This window comes from Phyllostomus hastatus, unplaced genomic scaffold (genome assembly GCF_019186645.2).
Source record: "Phyllostomus hastatus isolate PE091 unplaced genomic scaffold, TTU_PhHast_1.1 phas_contig_86, whole genome shotgun sequence".
In the NCBI taxonomy this organism is placed as follows: Eukaryota; Metazoa; Chordata; class Mammalia; order Chiroptera; family Phyllostomidae; genus Phyllostomus; species Phyllostomus hastatus.
Genome location: NW_025333977.1, coordinates 48,895,806 through 48,912,423, shown reverse-complemented (window position 1 = coordinate 48,912,423; position 16,618 = coordinate 48,895,806). Strand labels below are relative to the sequence as shown.

Genomic DNA, 16,618 nt, shown 5'->3' with positions numbered 1-16,618 from the left:
CGGGGAGTGTGGTAGCAGTGAAGAAGTTGGGCTGCAGCCTTCACGCTACAGCCTGGAATGTAAGAGGGGCAGAAGCAATGTTCCCCTGGAAAAAGCACCTCCCTTCCCCACACCCCACTGCAGCAGGCCCTGGTAGAAGTGGCTGGTAAGCCTTAAACAGTCCAGCAGTGCCAACACCCATTGCTGGTAGGGGGTAGAACCATGAGACTGCAAACTTGCCTCCACTGGCCCACCCATCCTGGCAGAAGTTGGTAAAGAAAGCTGAGACACCCCAAACGGCACAGCAGTGCTAACAGCCATTGCTGTCAGGAGGGTGGAGCTACAAGATCATGAACTTGTCTTCTTAGCCACATCCATCCTGACAAGAGAGCCAGGTAGAGAAGGATGGCATTCCTTAAACAGCCATGGCTGGCAAAGGGGCAGAACCACAAAATCATGAACTTGTCTCTCCTGATCCACCCATCATGAAAGAGCTGGTAGAGACCATGGAAACACCTTCAAAAACATAGAAGGGCCAGCGGCAATTAGTAAAATAGAGGTAGCACTTGGACCTTACAATAGTGATTCTCCACCATTCACCACATTGCCCCACTAGTGGTGTCCCACAACTGAGACAAAGTTGTTACAGAGAAGACACCTACCATCCCTTTTAGTATACAGTATTTTCCGTAACCAAAGTGATGGGGCTCCACCACAATCTCAGGGGCACAAATACTGCAAGTAAAACAAAAACCTGTGCTATAATACCACCTATTGGAAAACAAAAGAAAGTATCCTACCTCTCAACCTCAACTGTTGAGAGCAAAACAATATCTAATCAAGAAATGAGTTCGCTATCTCAAATGTACAGAGAAACAATTCACTAAATACTATGAAAAACCAGATAATATGGGAGCACAGGAAGAAAAAAAGAAGTCTCCAGAAACCAAACTCAAAGTTGTGGAAGACTGACTTAAATGGCGGAGAATATAAGATTCCATTTGTGAAGCTCAATAGGATACAGAGATCTTCTCCAAGACACATTTTATTTAAACTGTTAAAAATTCATAACAAAGAATTCTCAAGGAAACTGGGGGGGGGGAGACTGTAACCTGTAACATACAGAGAAAATCCCATTAAATTACTATCAAATTTTTTCAGTAGGAACATTACGAGCCAGGAGAGAGTGAAAGGAAATATTAAAAATATTGAAAAAGAACCAACAGCAGCCAAGCATAATATATCCAGAAGTTATCCTTTAGATATGAAAAAATAAAGGCTTTTGCCAATAAACAAAAGTTGAGAACTTACCATCATAAGACATGCACTACAAGAAATGTGAAAAGAAGCTCTTCCAGAAACAAAAAGAGAAAAGGATATAAAACTTTCAGTAAGATGAATAACAGAAAGACAAAGCAGGGAATTGCAACTTTACTTCACAGAAGAGGATAATAAGCACTTAATTACAACACAAAGTTTAATGGTAAAAGGGGGCATTTAAAATATAACTACTGTGATTGGTAATGAATGCATAACATAAAAAGCAATAATTTGTGACAAGTCATAACAGGGGAGGAGGAAAAGGACTGAATGTGAACAGGCAAATGAACATAAGGGGCAATTAGAAAAAAAGGACTATTATGTGACATTTTACACAAACCTAATGGTAACCACAAAAGTCCAGAGCTGAGACACCAAACATTAAAAAAAAAGAGAGAGAGAAAAAAAGAAAAATATAGAAAACCACCAAAGCAACATAGTAGACAGAAACACAAGGGGGAAAAAAGACAATGGAGATACAGAGCAATCAGAAAATAAAAAATTAAATGGCTGTAGTATTTTATCATCACCTTAATGTAAATAAACTGACCTCACCAATTAAAAGGCACAGAGTAGTGTGATGAGTTAAAAAAAAAGGCCCAACTATATACTGCCCACAGAAGACTCATCTCAGCTGCAGAGACAACAAAAGCTCAAAGTGAAGAGGTGGAAGATGATATTCTAAGCAAATGACATCCTGAGAAAAGCAGGTGTAGCAGTACTCAGATAACAGACAAAATAGACTGCAAGATAAAAAAGGTAATAAGAGACAGAGATGGACATTTTATGATAGAGGAAACAATTCGACAGGAAGAAATAACACTTATCAACATGTATGTACCTAACCCTAGAGCACCAAAATATATACAGCAATTACTAACAGACCTATAGAAAAAAAATGATAAAAATACAATTATAGTAAGGGACCAGAATACCCCACTCACAACAACAGACAGAAAGTCAATAAGGCAATAAAGGCCTTAAATGATACATTAGACCAAACTGACTTAATTAATATTGATAGAACTTTTCATCCCAAAATAAAATATAAATTCTTCTCAAGTGCACACAGAACATTCTCAAGTACAGACCAAATGTTGGGGCACAAAATTAGTCTCAATAAATTAAGCTGAAATCAGACCAAGCATATTTTCCAGCCATAACAATAAAAAGCTGGAAATTAGCTACAAGAAGAAAGCTGGGGAAATCATAAATCTGGAGATTATACAACATGCTACTAAAAAAACTATTGGGGATATAAGATATCAAAAGAAACAGACAGACAAATAAAAATGAAACATGACACACCACAAATTTTAAGATGTAGTAAAAGCAGTATTAAGAGGGAAGTGCACAGCTTTCCCAGACTACATCAAGAAACAAGAAAAATAGCCCCTAAACTACCTAACATTACACTTTAAAGAACCAGAAAAGAACACATCCCAAAGTCAGTAGAAGAAAGGAAGCAAAAAAAATCAGAGTAGAAATAAATGAATATAGAACAAAAAGGCAACAGAAAAAATAATGAAACAAAGAGCTGGTTCTTTGAAAAAAGAAAAAAAAATGGCATACCTCTAGCTAAACTCATGAAGGAGAAGAGACAAGATTCCAATAGGATCAGAAACGAAAGTGAAGTTACAATGGACACAACAGAAATACAGAGAACTATGCAGGATGCTGTGAAAGACTACATGCCACCAAAATCAGTAACATAGAAGACATGGAAAAAGTCTCAGAAATATACAACCTTCCTAAACTAAATCATGAAGGTGGAAAACCTAAATAGACTTATCACTAACAAGAAAACTAAAACAGCAATCAAAAACTTCCCCCACCAAAAAGTCCAGGACCAGATGGCTTCATTGATGAATTCTATCAAACATTCAAAAAAGATTTGATACCAATTCTTTTCAACCTCTTCCAAAAAACTGAAGAAGAGGGAATACTCCCTAACTCATTTTCCAAGGTCAGCATTACCTTGATACCAAAACCAGACAAGGACGACACAAAAAAAGAAAATTACAAACTCTGATGAACATAGATGCAAAATCCTCAAGAAAATACTACTAGTAAATCAAATATAGTAATACACATAATACAATAATACAGATTGCTTATCAGAGAGAGAGACCATATTCATGTAACTTTTATTATAGTATATTGTTATATATAATTGTTCTATCTTATTATTATTGTTAATCTCTTACTGTACCTAATTTGTAATTAAACTTTATCATAGGTATATATAGAAAGATACATAGTATATGTAGAATTTGGTACTATCTGCAGTTTCAGGCATCCACTGGGGGTCTTGGAATGCATCACCCCCAGATAAGAGGAGACTGTATTTTAACTCTCATTTTAAGCACCATATACTCTTTTTAAAAAGATTTTATTTATTTTTAGAGATGGGAAGGGTGGGAGAAAGAAAGAGAAGGAAACACAAGTGTGTGGTTGCCTCTTCAACCCCTTATTGGGAACTTGGCCCGCAACTAAGGCATGTGTGCTAGACTGGGAATTGAACCAATGACCTTTTGGCTTGCAGGCCGGCACTCAATCCACTGAGCCACACCCAGCCGGGGGCTATTTATTTTTTTAGAGAGAAGGGAATGGAGGGAGAAAAAGGAGAGAAACATCGATGGGAGAGAGAAATATACATTGATCAGTTGTCTCTCACATGCCCCCAACTGGAGACCTGGCCAGCAACCCAGGGATGTGCCCTTACTGGGAATAGAACTGGTGACCTCCTGGTGCTCAGTGCACTGAGCCACACCAGCCAGGGCACCATACACTCTTTTTTATTTCGATCACCTTACTCTTACTCCCCGAGAATAATATATTTAAAATAAAAACTAAACAAAATGGGTACTCAAAGAACACCTCAGTGATTTTTATATTGATGTGTCCTCAGAAATTCTCTACAAAGAATTAAATGGTTTAAACCATTACAGAAGTAAAGAAAAAAATGAGTATAAGAATTTTACTTCTTGATCTACTTCTTCATTTACCTTGGATTCTTGTACTTTGGATTTTTATAAAAGCCAATGAGGGTTCTGTCTTGTTTGTGAATGTTATTTATTTACCATAGACATTACAGATAACTTTCTGAAAAATTAAAAAAAATTTTTGGTAGGAATAATGACCCTAGAGAAATCAAAAAATATCTAACTAAAACAAAAAGTTCAATGATACTACCGCTCAGATAACCATTTTAAAAATGATTAATGCATTTGGTATAAACAGGAATTAATTAAAACAATTGTTAGACTGACAAGCCAAAAAATATTTTCAGTTTCAGAATGCTTTAATATTTCATTAAAAAATTTTAAAGTAATATACTGTAAAAGTAATCTATTTGTGCCAGTTAATATTATCAGAAACAAATTAGTGTTGAAAGCAAATGTATGTACATGAGTATATATGCACACACACACACTCCACACACAAAACATTTAAAAAATACCATTCAAATTTAATGCATTAGATCTTTACCAAATCTTAATAAAAACTGTGGGGCATCAGTAAACTCAGTTATCTGTTTGTGTGTCTCTCAAGGTATTTCTGGATTCTCTACCTATCAGTTTAACTATTAGTTCTGGAAAATGAAAGCCTATTTCCAACGTAAACCTGATGAAAATAAATAATTGTAATAGATTTCAAAACCAAATATGAATTGATTTTGCTAGTCAAATGTATTGGATCATCATTATATCTTTTTTTCATATGAAAAGACAACCAAAATAATCACAGTTCATGTCTGGATAGTATTCACCTCATCCTCAAATCACTAGGTTAATTACTTGAAATATGAGAAGAAAATGTTTTACTATTTTCTATTTTTAAAGTCTATATTTACTTTAGAACTAAGAAAAACTTTACTTCAAATAATACAAATAATATAAACAACTTAAGACATTTACTAAACTTGATTTTTAAGGATTTCTTTAAAGTTCTGATCAAGAAAACCGTATTATATATTCAAAAGACTACTTTCCTAAACTTGCCTTCTAAATTAATACAGGATGTCTGGAGTGAGAAACTTACAACAAAGCCAAAATTGATTAAATTTAAAATCTTTTTATTCATGTATAGGGTAAATACTGCCCCCTACTAAAAAACAATGACATTGTTTTCAATCTGTCTCACTTAGCTAGAAAATTCATGAGTCTCTTTTTTATATCATATATTAACATGATATAAGATGCAGGATACAAAAATCAATTGTAATTGGCATTATTAAGTAATTTCACACATACAGAATCATGGATGTTAACTGTGGGTGCATGAATATTCAGTATACACCAATGAACTTAACAGAAGATGTGTTTTCACTATTTCTGCTAAGCAACATGTTGTCTGTGAATCTTTAAACACCCAATTCCAAATCTTCCAGCTCCTGGAGAAGGGCTTTCTCTTTTTGAATTTTCTCCAACTAGAAAAGTTTAAAACAATGAAGTCATTAAATAGGAAATAAAATAATTATTGTCTCGACAGACAAAATAGCAAAGAAGAAAATATTTAGAGACAGTATTTCTGACACTTTATTGGATCCACGGGTAAACACAGATTTAAAACAAGTTCTAATACGCTATCTGGTATGAATCAAGGGGGCAAAGGGCAGAAGCTGTCTTGCTGCATTCCTTTAGGTCTAGTACACTTTCCATTTTATCCCTGGGCTTAAAGTGCTGAGGTAAAGAGGAGGGGAAGGGGCAAAAACAGAGCGGTGCAACCCAAGATACAGGAAGAAAGAGAATCTTGTATTTCTCTAACATAGTAAATGCTCTTATTTTTTAGCAGCAATAGTGCTAATACACCTCTTAAATAGTAGCTTTTTCATTCACTATGATCTACATTATGTCTCCCCCTATCTTTTTCCCTGTTTAAGAGTAAAAAAATTTAAAAAATATGGCATATAATTTCCAAAAGGAGTTTTTAAAATCCATGTGCTCTTTACCCAGTTAAACAATTGCTTATTATAAAAAAAATGAAGGGTAGGCATGCACCTAAGTGAGAAATACAGACCTGATTTTTTTCCAGCTGTTTTCCAGTTGCTGCTTGTTCTTTCAGTTGTTCTATTGCTTTTAGTTTCTGCAAACATCAAATATATCATAAGTAAGGAGGAAGGAAGAATAATTCATTTTAGAATGTACTATATTTTGATGTGTATAATGTGCTCCCATGTATAATGCACACCCATGTTTTTGGCCAAAACTTTCAAGAAAAAAGATCTTTTGTTTTAATTTTTTAATTTAATTCTTTATTCATTTATATTTAGATGCTTGTTTTTTGTATTACAAAGGAATTTTAACATTTACTTTTGAACATATTACAGTTCAAAAATAAAGTCCACATCACCTACCTTATCAAGTGGATAACAATCAGCATTATCTATCTTACTTACCTGTGGATAAGTTGAATGTTGGCTGAAACTGTTTTCATTGCAAGTTTCTTGTTGTAAGTTCAATAAAACTGATTATCATATTCCAGGGTATTATTTTGCATACAGATATCATTAATGCTTTCTAGAGTTACACTTTTAATGCATAAGCATAAATAAAAGAATGAAAAATATTTACAGAAATATGGAATTAGTGCTACTCATGTATAATGAGTATCCTTATTTTTCCCTCCAAAATTTGGGCAAAAAGGTGCACATTATACATGGCAAAATACGGTAAATTTCCTTACTAACAATTCAATCATATGAATGTGAACCCTGAATAAAGGGATCAATTATCTTTCGTTTGTATTAAGAACAGTCTGTTAAAATGCTAAGGTGAACTATTTTTTTTTAATTAAATGTAAAATTAGATATGTTAAGAACATAGGGGATGTAAAGTACAGCATGTTGTCAGTGGGCACTAGACTTATTGGGGAGAACCACTCCAGAAATTATGTAAATGTCTAACCACTGTGTTGTACAGCTGGAATTAATACAACATTGATTGTCAACTTTAACTGAAAAATGTAAGAATAAATTAATAATCCCTGTCTGGAGTAGCTCAGTGGGTTAGTGTGTTGTCCAGATACACCAAGGTTGCGGGTTTTGTCCCCAGTCAGGGCCCATACAGGAATCAACCAATGAATGCATCAATAAATGAAACAAACGGACATTTCTCTTTCTCCCCTCCTCTCTCTCTAAAATCAATAAAAATAAATAAACTGCAGCTCTGAAAAAAATAAGAACATGAGATTTGATGAAATATTTTCCAAGCTAGTAGTGCTTTAACTTCAAAACAATTTTGTTAAATTCAAAACAATTTTGTTAGATTGTATTTTGACAGCTGTCATATTGGTGTACATTTAAAAAAACAATTGGTGGATTTTTGTGCAGCCATTTTAATATTGAAGATGGAAGAAAATATGCAACATTTTCAGCATATTATGCTTTATTATTTCAAGAAAGGTAAAAATGTAACTGAAATGCAAAAAAAGACATATGTAGTGGTATGGAGAAGGTGCTGTGACCAATCAAATGTGCCAAAAGTGGTTTGTGAAGTTTTGTGCTGGAGATTTGTCTCTAGTTCCATGGTTGGGTAGACCAACTGAAATTGATAAAAGGTCAAATCCAAGCATTAATTGAGTACAATCAATATTATACCATGTGGGTGATAGCTGATATACTCAAAATATCTAAATCAATAAAGTTATTTGTACAAATGAAAACTGTGTCTTTTATTTTATGGAAAAAACTAAACCGACTTTTTGGCCAACCCAATATATATATGCATATATGTACATAAATATATAACCAATTTCACCACTTATTTTAGCACCTCTTTGTACCTGGATGATATTTTCGGCTTAAGCCGAAACTATTGTTTTTTGGTGTTTTTTTTTTTTTTAAGATTTTAAAAATTGTTATTCTACTAGAGTTGTCCCGATATTCCCCCCTTTGCCCTCCTAAGCCCATCCCACCCTCCATTAAAGAGAAACTAAACAGTGCAGCCTGGGAAGTGCTCTAGAGACCTGGTTTTATTTCCACAAACTTGTTGCAACTTGACAAACTAATAAACTTCTTTTTGTTTCTGTTTTCTCATCTTTAAAACTGAGGTAAAGTTCTGTTCCTAACTGTCTCATATGTGTGTCTAGTAAAATACTAAGTATAAAGTGCTTAGCATATTTCTGTGCAAATGTATATTATTTCTTATTATTCTAAAAACCAATAATAAAGAGACTAATAGCCATTAGACATTTGTGAAGAGAACTTAAGTCAGCGCCATTCCTGTTACAGTATTTCACAGTGAGAAAGTAACAATGAGAACTGCTATAAACTACATAGATGCCTATACTTAGGCATCTAAATATTACTTTCTTTAATAATTCTTACATATTTCTTTCAAAAAACACATCTGACTTATATTTAAATCTCTCACCTTCTTTAGGTTCTTGATTTTTTTGTCTACCTCAGGGTCTCCGGAGGTTGACTGAGAGACAGTGTTCCGTGCTGAGTTCTGTGGGGCAGGAGTAGGTGCCAAATCTAGACTTTTTTCACCTCTTGCTTCCTGCAGGAAATATTTAAAAAAATTTAATTTTCTAAAATGCAAACATCAGAGTGTTTCAACCAAAACAGCCTTGGTATATAAAATGCAGAAACAAAAATGTGATTTTATCTTTTATGCCACATTTTATATAAAGAGAGGGTCTACATGGAAGGCCCCATAAAGTATGTGGCATCGCCCCATGATAAACAACCAACTTAAAAAAATATCAAAGTATAATGATACAACCCAAAGGTTTTTACTGTAATATTTGCCATAGGCAATACTTTGGTAAATCTATAATTTAAAGTAATATAACAAAAATTTTTAAGAATATTATGTTAGAATATAATTTAAAAAAAGAAATGAAATACCTTAGCAGAGCAAACCAGCAGGTGTCTGTATGAGCCAATAAGCATTCAAAATTTTTGGATATTTTGGGAGGTGCCATTATATGGATGTTTTGGAAATGTGAGAAGGATTTTCTAATTAAGGTACCTGAAGTTTTACTCTTATGATATCCTCCAAAACTACGAATATGTATGATGAAGTACATGTAATGGATGATGCTACAGGACAAGTCCTATAGAGATTTATAATCGTTTCAATTGAACTCTGCGACATAGTGCCTTTGAAAACTTTCCCCCCCTGAAAATGATACTATATTGCTCTCAATATGATCAGACCTCTGATGACCTTTCTGGCCTCATCCCTCCTCACTGAGGTACCACTGGTTCTGAACCATCTTTATTTCCCGTAAGGTGCTATAAAACTCGTTTCCTGGCCTTCATGTTTACTATTCTTGTTGACTGTTCCTTATTCCTAGAATACCCTCAGATGACCTAGCTAACTCTACTTAAACTTTTGGCCTCCTGGAAGATCTCCTCACCTCCCAGGAGACCAGATTAGCTAGGTGTGCAACACGTGGTATGTAGCCCTACTCTAACACCGTATGCACTATCCCTCAGACTGCACCCGAGGTTTCCTTGTTCACTGTTCTACTTGTGCCCCCAGCATCATATGTGCCTTAGTGCACATGCTAAATAAATGAAAGAGAAAAGGGATGACATTCCTTTTGTATTTAAGTTAAGACATGCATTTTGACAAGAAGGGGAACAAAGTTATTTAAGTTTTTGTTGCCATCAACGTAGGGCTTCTACTTCTTCGTACAGTTCCCAGTGGAGTACATAGGACCCAAGCATCCAAAACCTCTTACTCAGAGTTGCACTTTTTTGTACATTCCAGTGCAGTAAAAATTAATTCCTTACTTTTTATGTGAAAACACATTACTGAGCACTTTAAAAGTACTCAGAAAGAAACTATTTAGTTTCTACTCTTAAGAAGCCTATAAGTTTCTGATAATATGTAGTCTGACATTTTTCATAATATAAAATTAAAGAGTAGATAAAAGGAGAAGAGAGACTTTGCCTATCAAAATTCACTTTTGACATCAGATAAAAAAATTTTAAATTTATTTGTTTGTAATGAGTTCAGAATATTAATTTTTCTACTGCAAAGGAAGGTTAATGTTATAAATGTAAAAACTATTAAAGTTAGATAAAATACAAAATTTAATTTTCTATCCTATTTTAAATAATCAAGAATATGTTAAAATATCTGCATAATGATACTCAAATTCTGGTCATTCTCTGGAAAGAATACGCATATAGTAGAGTTAAAGTTTTAGTTTCAATTCTTTTTTGTTATAGTTGATAAGCTTATAAAACCATCATCAGTTTATGAAAGTACTTGATTAGATCATGTGCATCTGACTCCCTTATCTTTGGTTACTTAACCTGGAGTCAGGGCTGAGAAGGTATGGTCCAGGTGCTACTGTCATGGATCATTTATCTTCGTACTAGTACACAGCCATAACTTTTGCTAACTCCAGCCAGTTGTCTCTAAAGTGCTTACAGAAAGGATAATCTTGCAAGGAGAAAACCTCTGCCATCACTGGAAAACACACCAAGAGGGACTCCATAAATGATGCAGTGATAGTGCTATCTTTTGTGTGGAGTACGTGGGTGACTGCCCGGTTGTATGCAGTGGTGCAGGTGTTTGTTTTTGTAATTAAATGTTTTACATCAATGGCACCAATTGTTTCTTTTAAAAAGTCACTAGGGCTCTCTTTAAGAAAGTTCAAATATTTTAAATTGATTTTTGTAAGTAAGACATACTGATTCTATGACCCCAATGCAAATTTTATCAGAAAAACACACAAAATAAACAACTGATGTTTTACTGCAAAGGCACCTTAGCACAGTACCAGTGACAGCCATATTGAAAATATCTGATAAAAGGAAGAAATATCACTTATAAAATAGGATTCTAAAGTGGGTATGTTTCAGAAGGTCCTTCAATCTCTATTACAAAGAATCTTGTACTACTGTTATGGAAAACAATATGGAGGTTCCTTAAGAAACTGAAAATAGACTGATGAACTGCTGGTCTCTGGGAAGATAGCAGCCCATGCCTGACCCAGAAGGCCAGGGGACCCAGCAAAGTGGGAGCAGCAGGCTTCCAGTCAAGATGGTAGCATAGGTAAATGTTGTACTGGCCTCTTCCCAAAACACATCAAAATCACAGCTAAACTACATATCAACTATCATTCAGAACAACCTGAAATCAAGCCAAATGAAAGTCCTACAACTAGAAAATTAAAGAAGAAGCTACTTGAAGACTGGTGGTAGAAGTGGAGACATGGAATGGGCTGACTCCAAACCCAAATGTGGCAGATAAAAATTAGGAGGGGTATCTCAGCTATGGAGGTCCCCCTGGAGGAATGAGGGGTCCCAGCCCTACACGAGGCCTCCCAGCCCAGAGTTCCAGTGCCACAAAGAGAAGTCCCCAAAACTCCTGACTGTGAAAACAAGCAGAGATTGAGGCTGAGGGAGAGGGAGGCTCTTGAAGTCCCAGACAGTTCCTCTCAAAGTGGCCCCGTGCAGACTAACTCTGAGCTCCAGCATGAGGGCAGCAGCTTGAAAGGCACCAGAGACACACAGGGAGGAAATGAAATGTCCAGCGTCAGGGCAAGAGCTGGAGGGTAGGGGACAGCTTTCTCCCAGACAAAAGTGCTGGAAGAGGCTGTTGTTTCTTTGATGTGCCCCCTCTAACCCTAGCCACCAACAGTGCTGGCAGGCAGGGTGCCGTATCTGAGACTCCATCAACCTAGCTAATACTGTTTGCCCTGCCCTGGTGATTCCCTGAGACCGTACCCTACCCAGTTTTCAGGCCCACCCACAGTGTTTCCAGTGGCTTTTCTATATGAATGGCTTGTCTTGGCTCATGCTTCCTATTTTCCTAAAATCTCTCAAACAAGCAGCATCTGGCCTCAGCAGCTCCCCGTACCTCTCACTAGGTGGCCCCAGCCTCGCACCAACAGCAGCTGTACTTGGTTTACAGCTTGGCCGAGCTGGGGCACATTCAAACCCCAGCACAAGTAGCAGCCATCTGCAGATGACTTTGTAGCTCACACTTGGCGGTCATGGGACAGGACAGAACACAGGCGGTGGCTAACCTTGGCCTGAACCTCTTGGGAGGTTCCAGAGCCAGCACACCCGGTGAACAGTTTCAGACCACAGTGAAGCACCAACACCAAATCACCTCGACAAGCAACACATTCAAGAGACAGACCAGAGCCCTCATTGAAGCAACACATTCAATGGGCACCAGAGCCCCACTGAAGTAAGGCATGATGTGTGACAAGCTGATCCTCCATGGTGGCCAGAGGTTAATGGTCACAGCTGGTCCTTGCAGCTGACTCCCCTGGGGATAAACCCTTCCCATTGATGTTTCAACAATCAAGGCCTAACTATAAGAGGAGAGCACACATAGTCCATGTCCCTGCATGGACTATTCAGGGGGAATGCATTCAGAGGGAATGCACCTTAAGTGCCCAGCTTGGGTGATCATGAAGGCTGTACCACTAGAACCTTCAGAACATCTACTACATTAGGCCACTTTACCAAGCCTGGGGGACACAGCAGCTCTATCTAATACACAGAAACAAATACAGAGAGGCTGTCAAAATATGGAGATAAAGAAACATGGCCCAAAAGAAAGAATGGAACTCCAGAAAAAGAACTAAACAAAACGGAGACAACCTACTATATGCAGAGTTCAAAACACTGGTTATAAGGATGCTCAATGAACTTATAGTGAAAACCTCAACAGCACAAAAAGGACCAGTCAGAAGTAAAGGATACACTAACTGAAATGAAGAATAATTTACACAGAATCAACAGTAGAGGACATAAAGCTGAGAATCAAATCAGTGATTTAGAATATAAGAAAACAAAAAAACACCTAATCAGAATAGCAAAAAGAAAAAAGAATTAAAAAAAAAAGAGGATAACATAAAGAGCCTCTGCGACAACTTCAAATGTACCAATATTTGCAACATGGGGGTGCTACAACGAGAAGAGAGAAAGCAAGAAGTTGAAAACTTACTTGAAAAAATTATGACAGAAAAGTTCCCTAACCTCATGAAGAAAATGGACATACAAGTCTAGGAAGCACAGAGCATCCCAAACAAGATGAAACAAAAGAGGCTCATACCAAGACACATCATAATTAAAATGTAAAAGGGTAAAGACAAAGAGAGAATCTTAACAGCAGCAAAAGAAAAGAGTTACTTACCTACAAGGGAGCTCCCCTAAGACTGTCACCTGATTGCTCAAGAGAAACTTTATAGGTCAGAGGGGATTTGCAAGTGGTGAAAAGCAAGGACCTACAACCAAGACTACTTTACCCAGCAATGCTATCATTTAGAATTAAAGGACATATAAAGAGCTTCCCAGACAAGAAAAAGCTATTGAAGCCCATCACCATCAAACCAGTATTATATGAAATGTTAAAGGGTCTTTTTAAGGAGAAGATAAAAATATGTACGATAAAATTGCTATAAGTACATACCTGTCAACAATTGAATCTTAAAAACCAGATAAATGAACAAACAGAACAGAAACAGACTCACAGATATGGAGAACATTTTGACAGTTGCCAACTAGGAGAGTTGATGGCTGGATGAAAGGTGAAGCAATTAAGTGAAAATTGATTGTTACAAAACAGTCATAGGGATGTAAAGTACAGCATAAGGAATACAGTCAATAATATTCTAATAAATATGTATAGTGTCAGATGGGCACGATATTGCTGGGGTAATGACTTGGTAAGTTACATAATGTCTAATCACTGGGTTGTGCACCTGAAACTGCTATAACAATGTATGTCTACTATAGTTAAAAATAAAAAATGAAAAAGAAAATAAAAAAAAAAGAAATTTAAAAAAGAGCTATCATATGATTTACAACCCCACTTTGGGGTATATACCGAAAGGAAACAAAATCATTACCTCAAAGAGACATCTGTATTCCCATGTTCAATGCAGCATTATCCACAACAGCCAAGGTGTGAAACACAGTTAAGTTACACACACATGTGTGTGTGTACACGTGTACATTGTACACGTGTGTGTGTGTATACAGGGTACAGCACAAATAATGTCCCTTTTTTATTATACAATATTTTATAACAATATTATAAGCATGTAATTCTATAATATAATACTATCACACTCAAGCACACCATATACTATTTTAGGTGAAATGTTCAAATGAAAACTATAAATTATTATACCCATATTATTATCCTACCAACCACACTCAAGTAGGCCTTACTTCTACTGGACTCTGTGTGTGTGTGTGTACATATATGAATTACACATGTATATGTAATACATACATGTATTTTAAAAAGAGAAATTTTGCAATTTACACCAACATGAATGAACCAGAGCCATTATGCTAAATGAAATAAGCCAGACAGAGAAAGATAAAATACTGGATGGTATCACTGTACATGTGGAATCTAAAAAAAAATCAAACTCAGAAATAGAGAGTAGTATGGTGGTTGCAAGGGGCTGGGGCGTGGCAGAAGTGTAGAGGTTGATATAACTTTCAGGTATAAGATAGTGTCTGAGGATCTAATGTAGAACATGGTGACTACAGTTGATAGTACTGTACTGTATCAGTAAAATTTGATGAGAGAACAGAACTTGAAGTGTTTTCACCCCCAAGAAGACAGTGTGAGGTGATAGACATTTAATTAACTTGACTGTGGGGATCCTTTTACCATGTACATCTATATCAAATCATCACATTGTATAGTTAAATTTTTTTATTTGTCAATTATATTGTATATTTAACTAGGAAAAAAGTAAGAAGGCATCTTATCTACTAGTGGCTATAAGGACACTACTAACTTGTAACATTCAGGGCTAGCAGAGGTCTCCGCCAATAATGATGAAAGCACACATCCTGCTTTTGTACAAGTCTAATACAAGGAGTATATTACTTAGCTCAGAATGACCTAAACCTGAACTATTTAAAGATATTACTGGATGAAATCTATTAACTACAAAAGAGTGCCCTGGTTTTTTTAAAGCCCAGAATATGGTTGTATAAAGCAATTCTACACCTTAAAACAGTTTATTGCCTACCAAAACAAATAAGCAACCTAGAACTACCAAAAAAATTCAAGTATTACCAGCAACACCACATTATTTGAATCACTAGTATGTAGTTACCATGACTTCACTAACCAGAAAGTCTTAGCCTAGGAGGTCTACCACTGTAAGTCATACATGACCACAATTGGTCTATTATTACATTGGTACGGTGTTGCAACTATAAAATTACTTTATTAAAAATTACTATATTAAAAATTACTTTAGAACAACTCTATTGTTTGGGTACTTCTGGTATTTAGATTCCCAAATGAATAATTTCCTAAAGTAATATAATACTGAGTGATAAAATGGCTTCACAGTCATGCACTTTATCTCTCTCTTAACAAACACATTTTCAAGAAAGCAAACTATACCATTTCACAAAATTTTAAACACAAAGGTCTACAGCAAGTAACATACTACAGAATCCAATAAGAGTTTCAGGTTTAAAGATCAGAGCCAGTCTCCTTTATCTCCTTTTACATACATGAGAATACTTTAATAATATTCACAATCAAACACAAAAGAAAGAAATTCTAAGTCTAACTCCAGCTGTTACTTCATTCTATAACATAACAATCAAGTCTTTAAATCAACAAAACTTTTAAGGTTTAAAGCTAATTTATTTTGTTTTAATACCTGCTTTGCAGCTTTCTTAGCTTCATGTTTCCTTTGATTTTTAAGGGCTGTTTTTGATAACGGCTTATCATTTCCTGGTTGTGGTTTCATATTCTGAGGTGGTTCCTCCTCATGCTATGGAAAAACGTAAAATAAACAACTTTGAAATAGAGTCCATGTTTTTTAAAATGCATACAAAATTTAAAAACTTTGCTAATCTGGGATAAACTTATTTTATCAAATTTAAGATCACCGGCAAAGAAGATTTCAAAACTCTGATTAGTAGGCACATTCCGACTTTGGGATGGATTTAAGAGGATCTTCCTATTCATAGATATCTGTTTCTTACATAAGAGTTGGCAAAATTCACTTCAGTTTTGTTTAAACAATGGAATTTTTTTTTTTAGTATCACTACTGACACATGATTCTTGTGGAATTAGATATCAACAATAGTTTCTTCTGCAATCTTTTTGGATCTGACTGCTGCCAACAGAAAGCCAGTTTCCTCATTTATTTTCTTTGCACTAAGAATTATTTGCTAGATCTTTTAAAGAAATCCTCACTTGATATGTCTATTGATTTTAAAATGAGAGGCAGTGGGGGGTGGGAGGGAGAAAGAGACAGAGAGAAAGAGAAACACTGCCTGGTTGTTTCCTGTATGTGCCCTGACTGGGGATCAAACCTGCAACCTAGGTATGTGCCCTGGCTGGG

At 35.7% G+C, this 16,618-nt stretch overlaps 1 protein-coding gene across 2 annotated transcripts in view; it reads right to left on the bottom strand.

Moving 5' to 3' along the window:
• Window positions 1-5,360: 5,360 nt before the first annotated feature.
• EIF2A (eukaryotic translation initiation factor 2A) overlaps window positions 5,361-16,618 on the bottom strand; it is a 44,714-nt gene continuing 33,456 nt past the window's right edge. For both annotated transcript variants that reach the window (XM_045850865.1, XM_045850866.1), the window contains 4 exons: window positions 15,928-16,041; window positions 8,676-8,804; window positions 6,322-6,387; window positions 5,361-5,731 (listed from right to left, as the gene is read on the bottom strand). In XM_045850865.1, coding sequence (XP_045706821.1) covers window positions 5,666-5,731; window positions 6,322-6,387; window positions 8,676-8,804; window positions 15,928-16,041 — 375 coding nt within the window. In that variant the 3' untranslated portion in view covers window positions 5,361-5,665. The remainder of the gene's footprint in view (window positions 5,732-6,321; window positions 6,388-8,675; window positions 8,805-15,927; window positions 16,042-16,618) is intronic.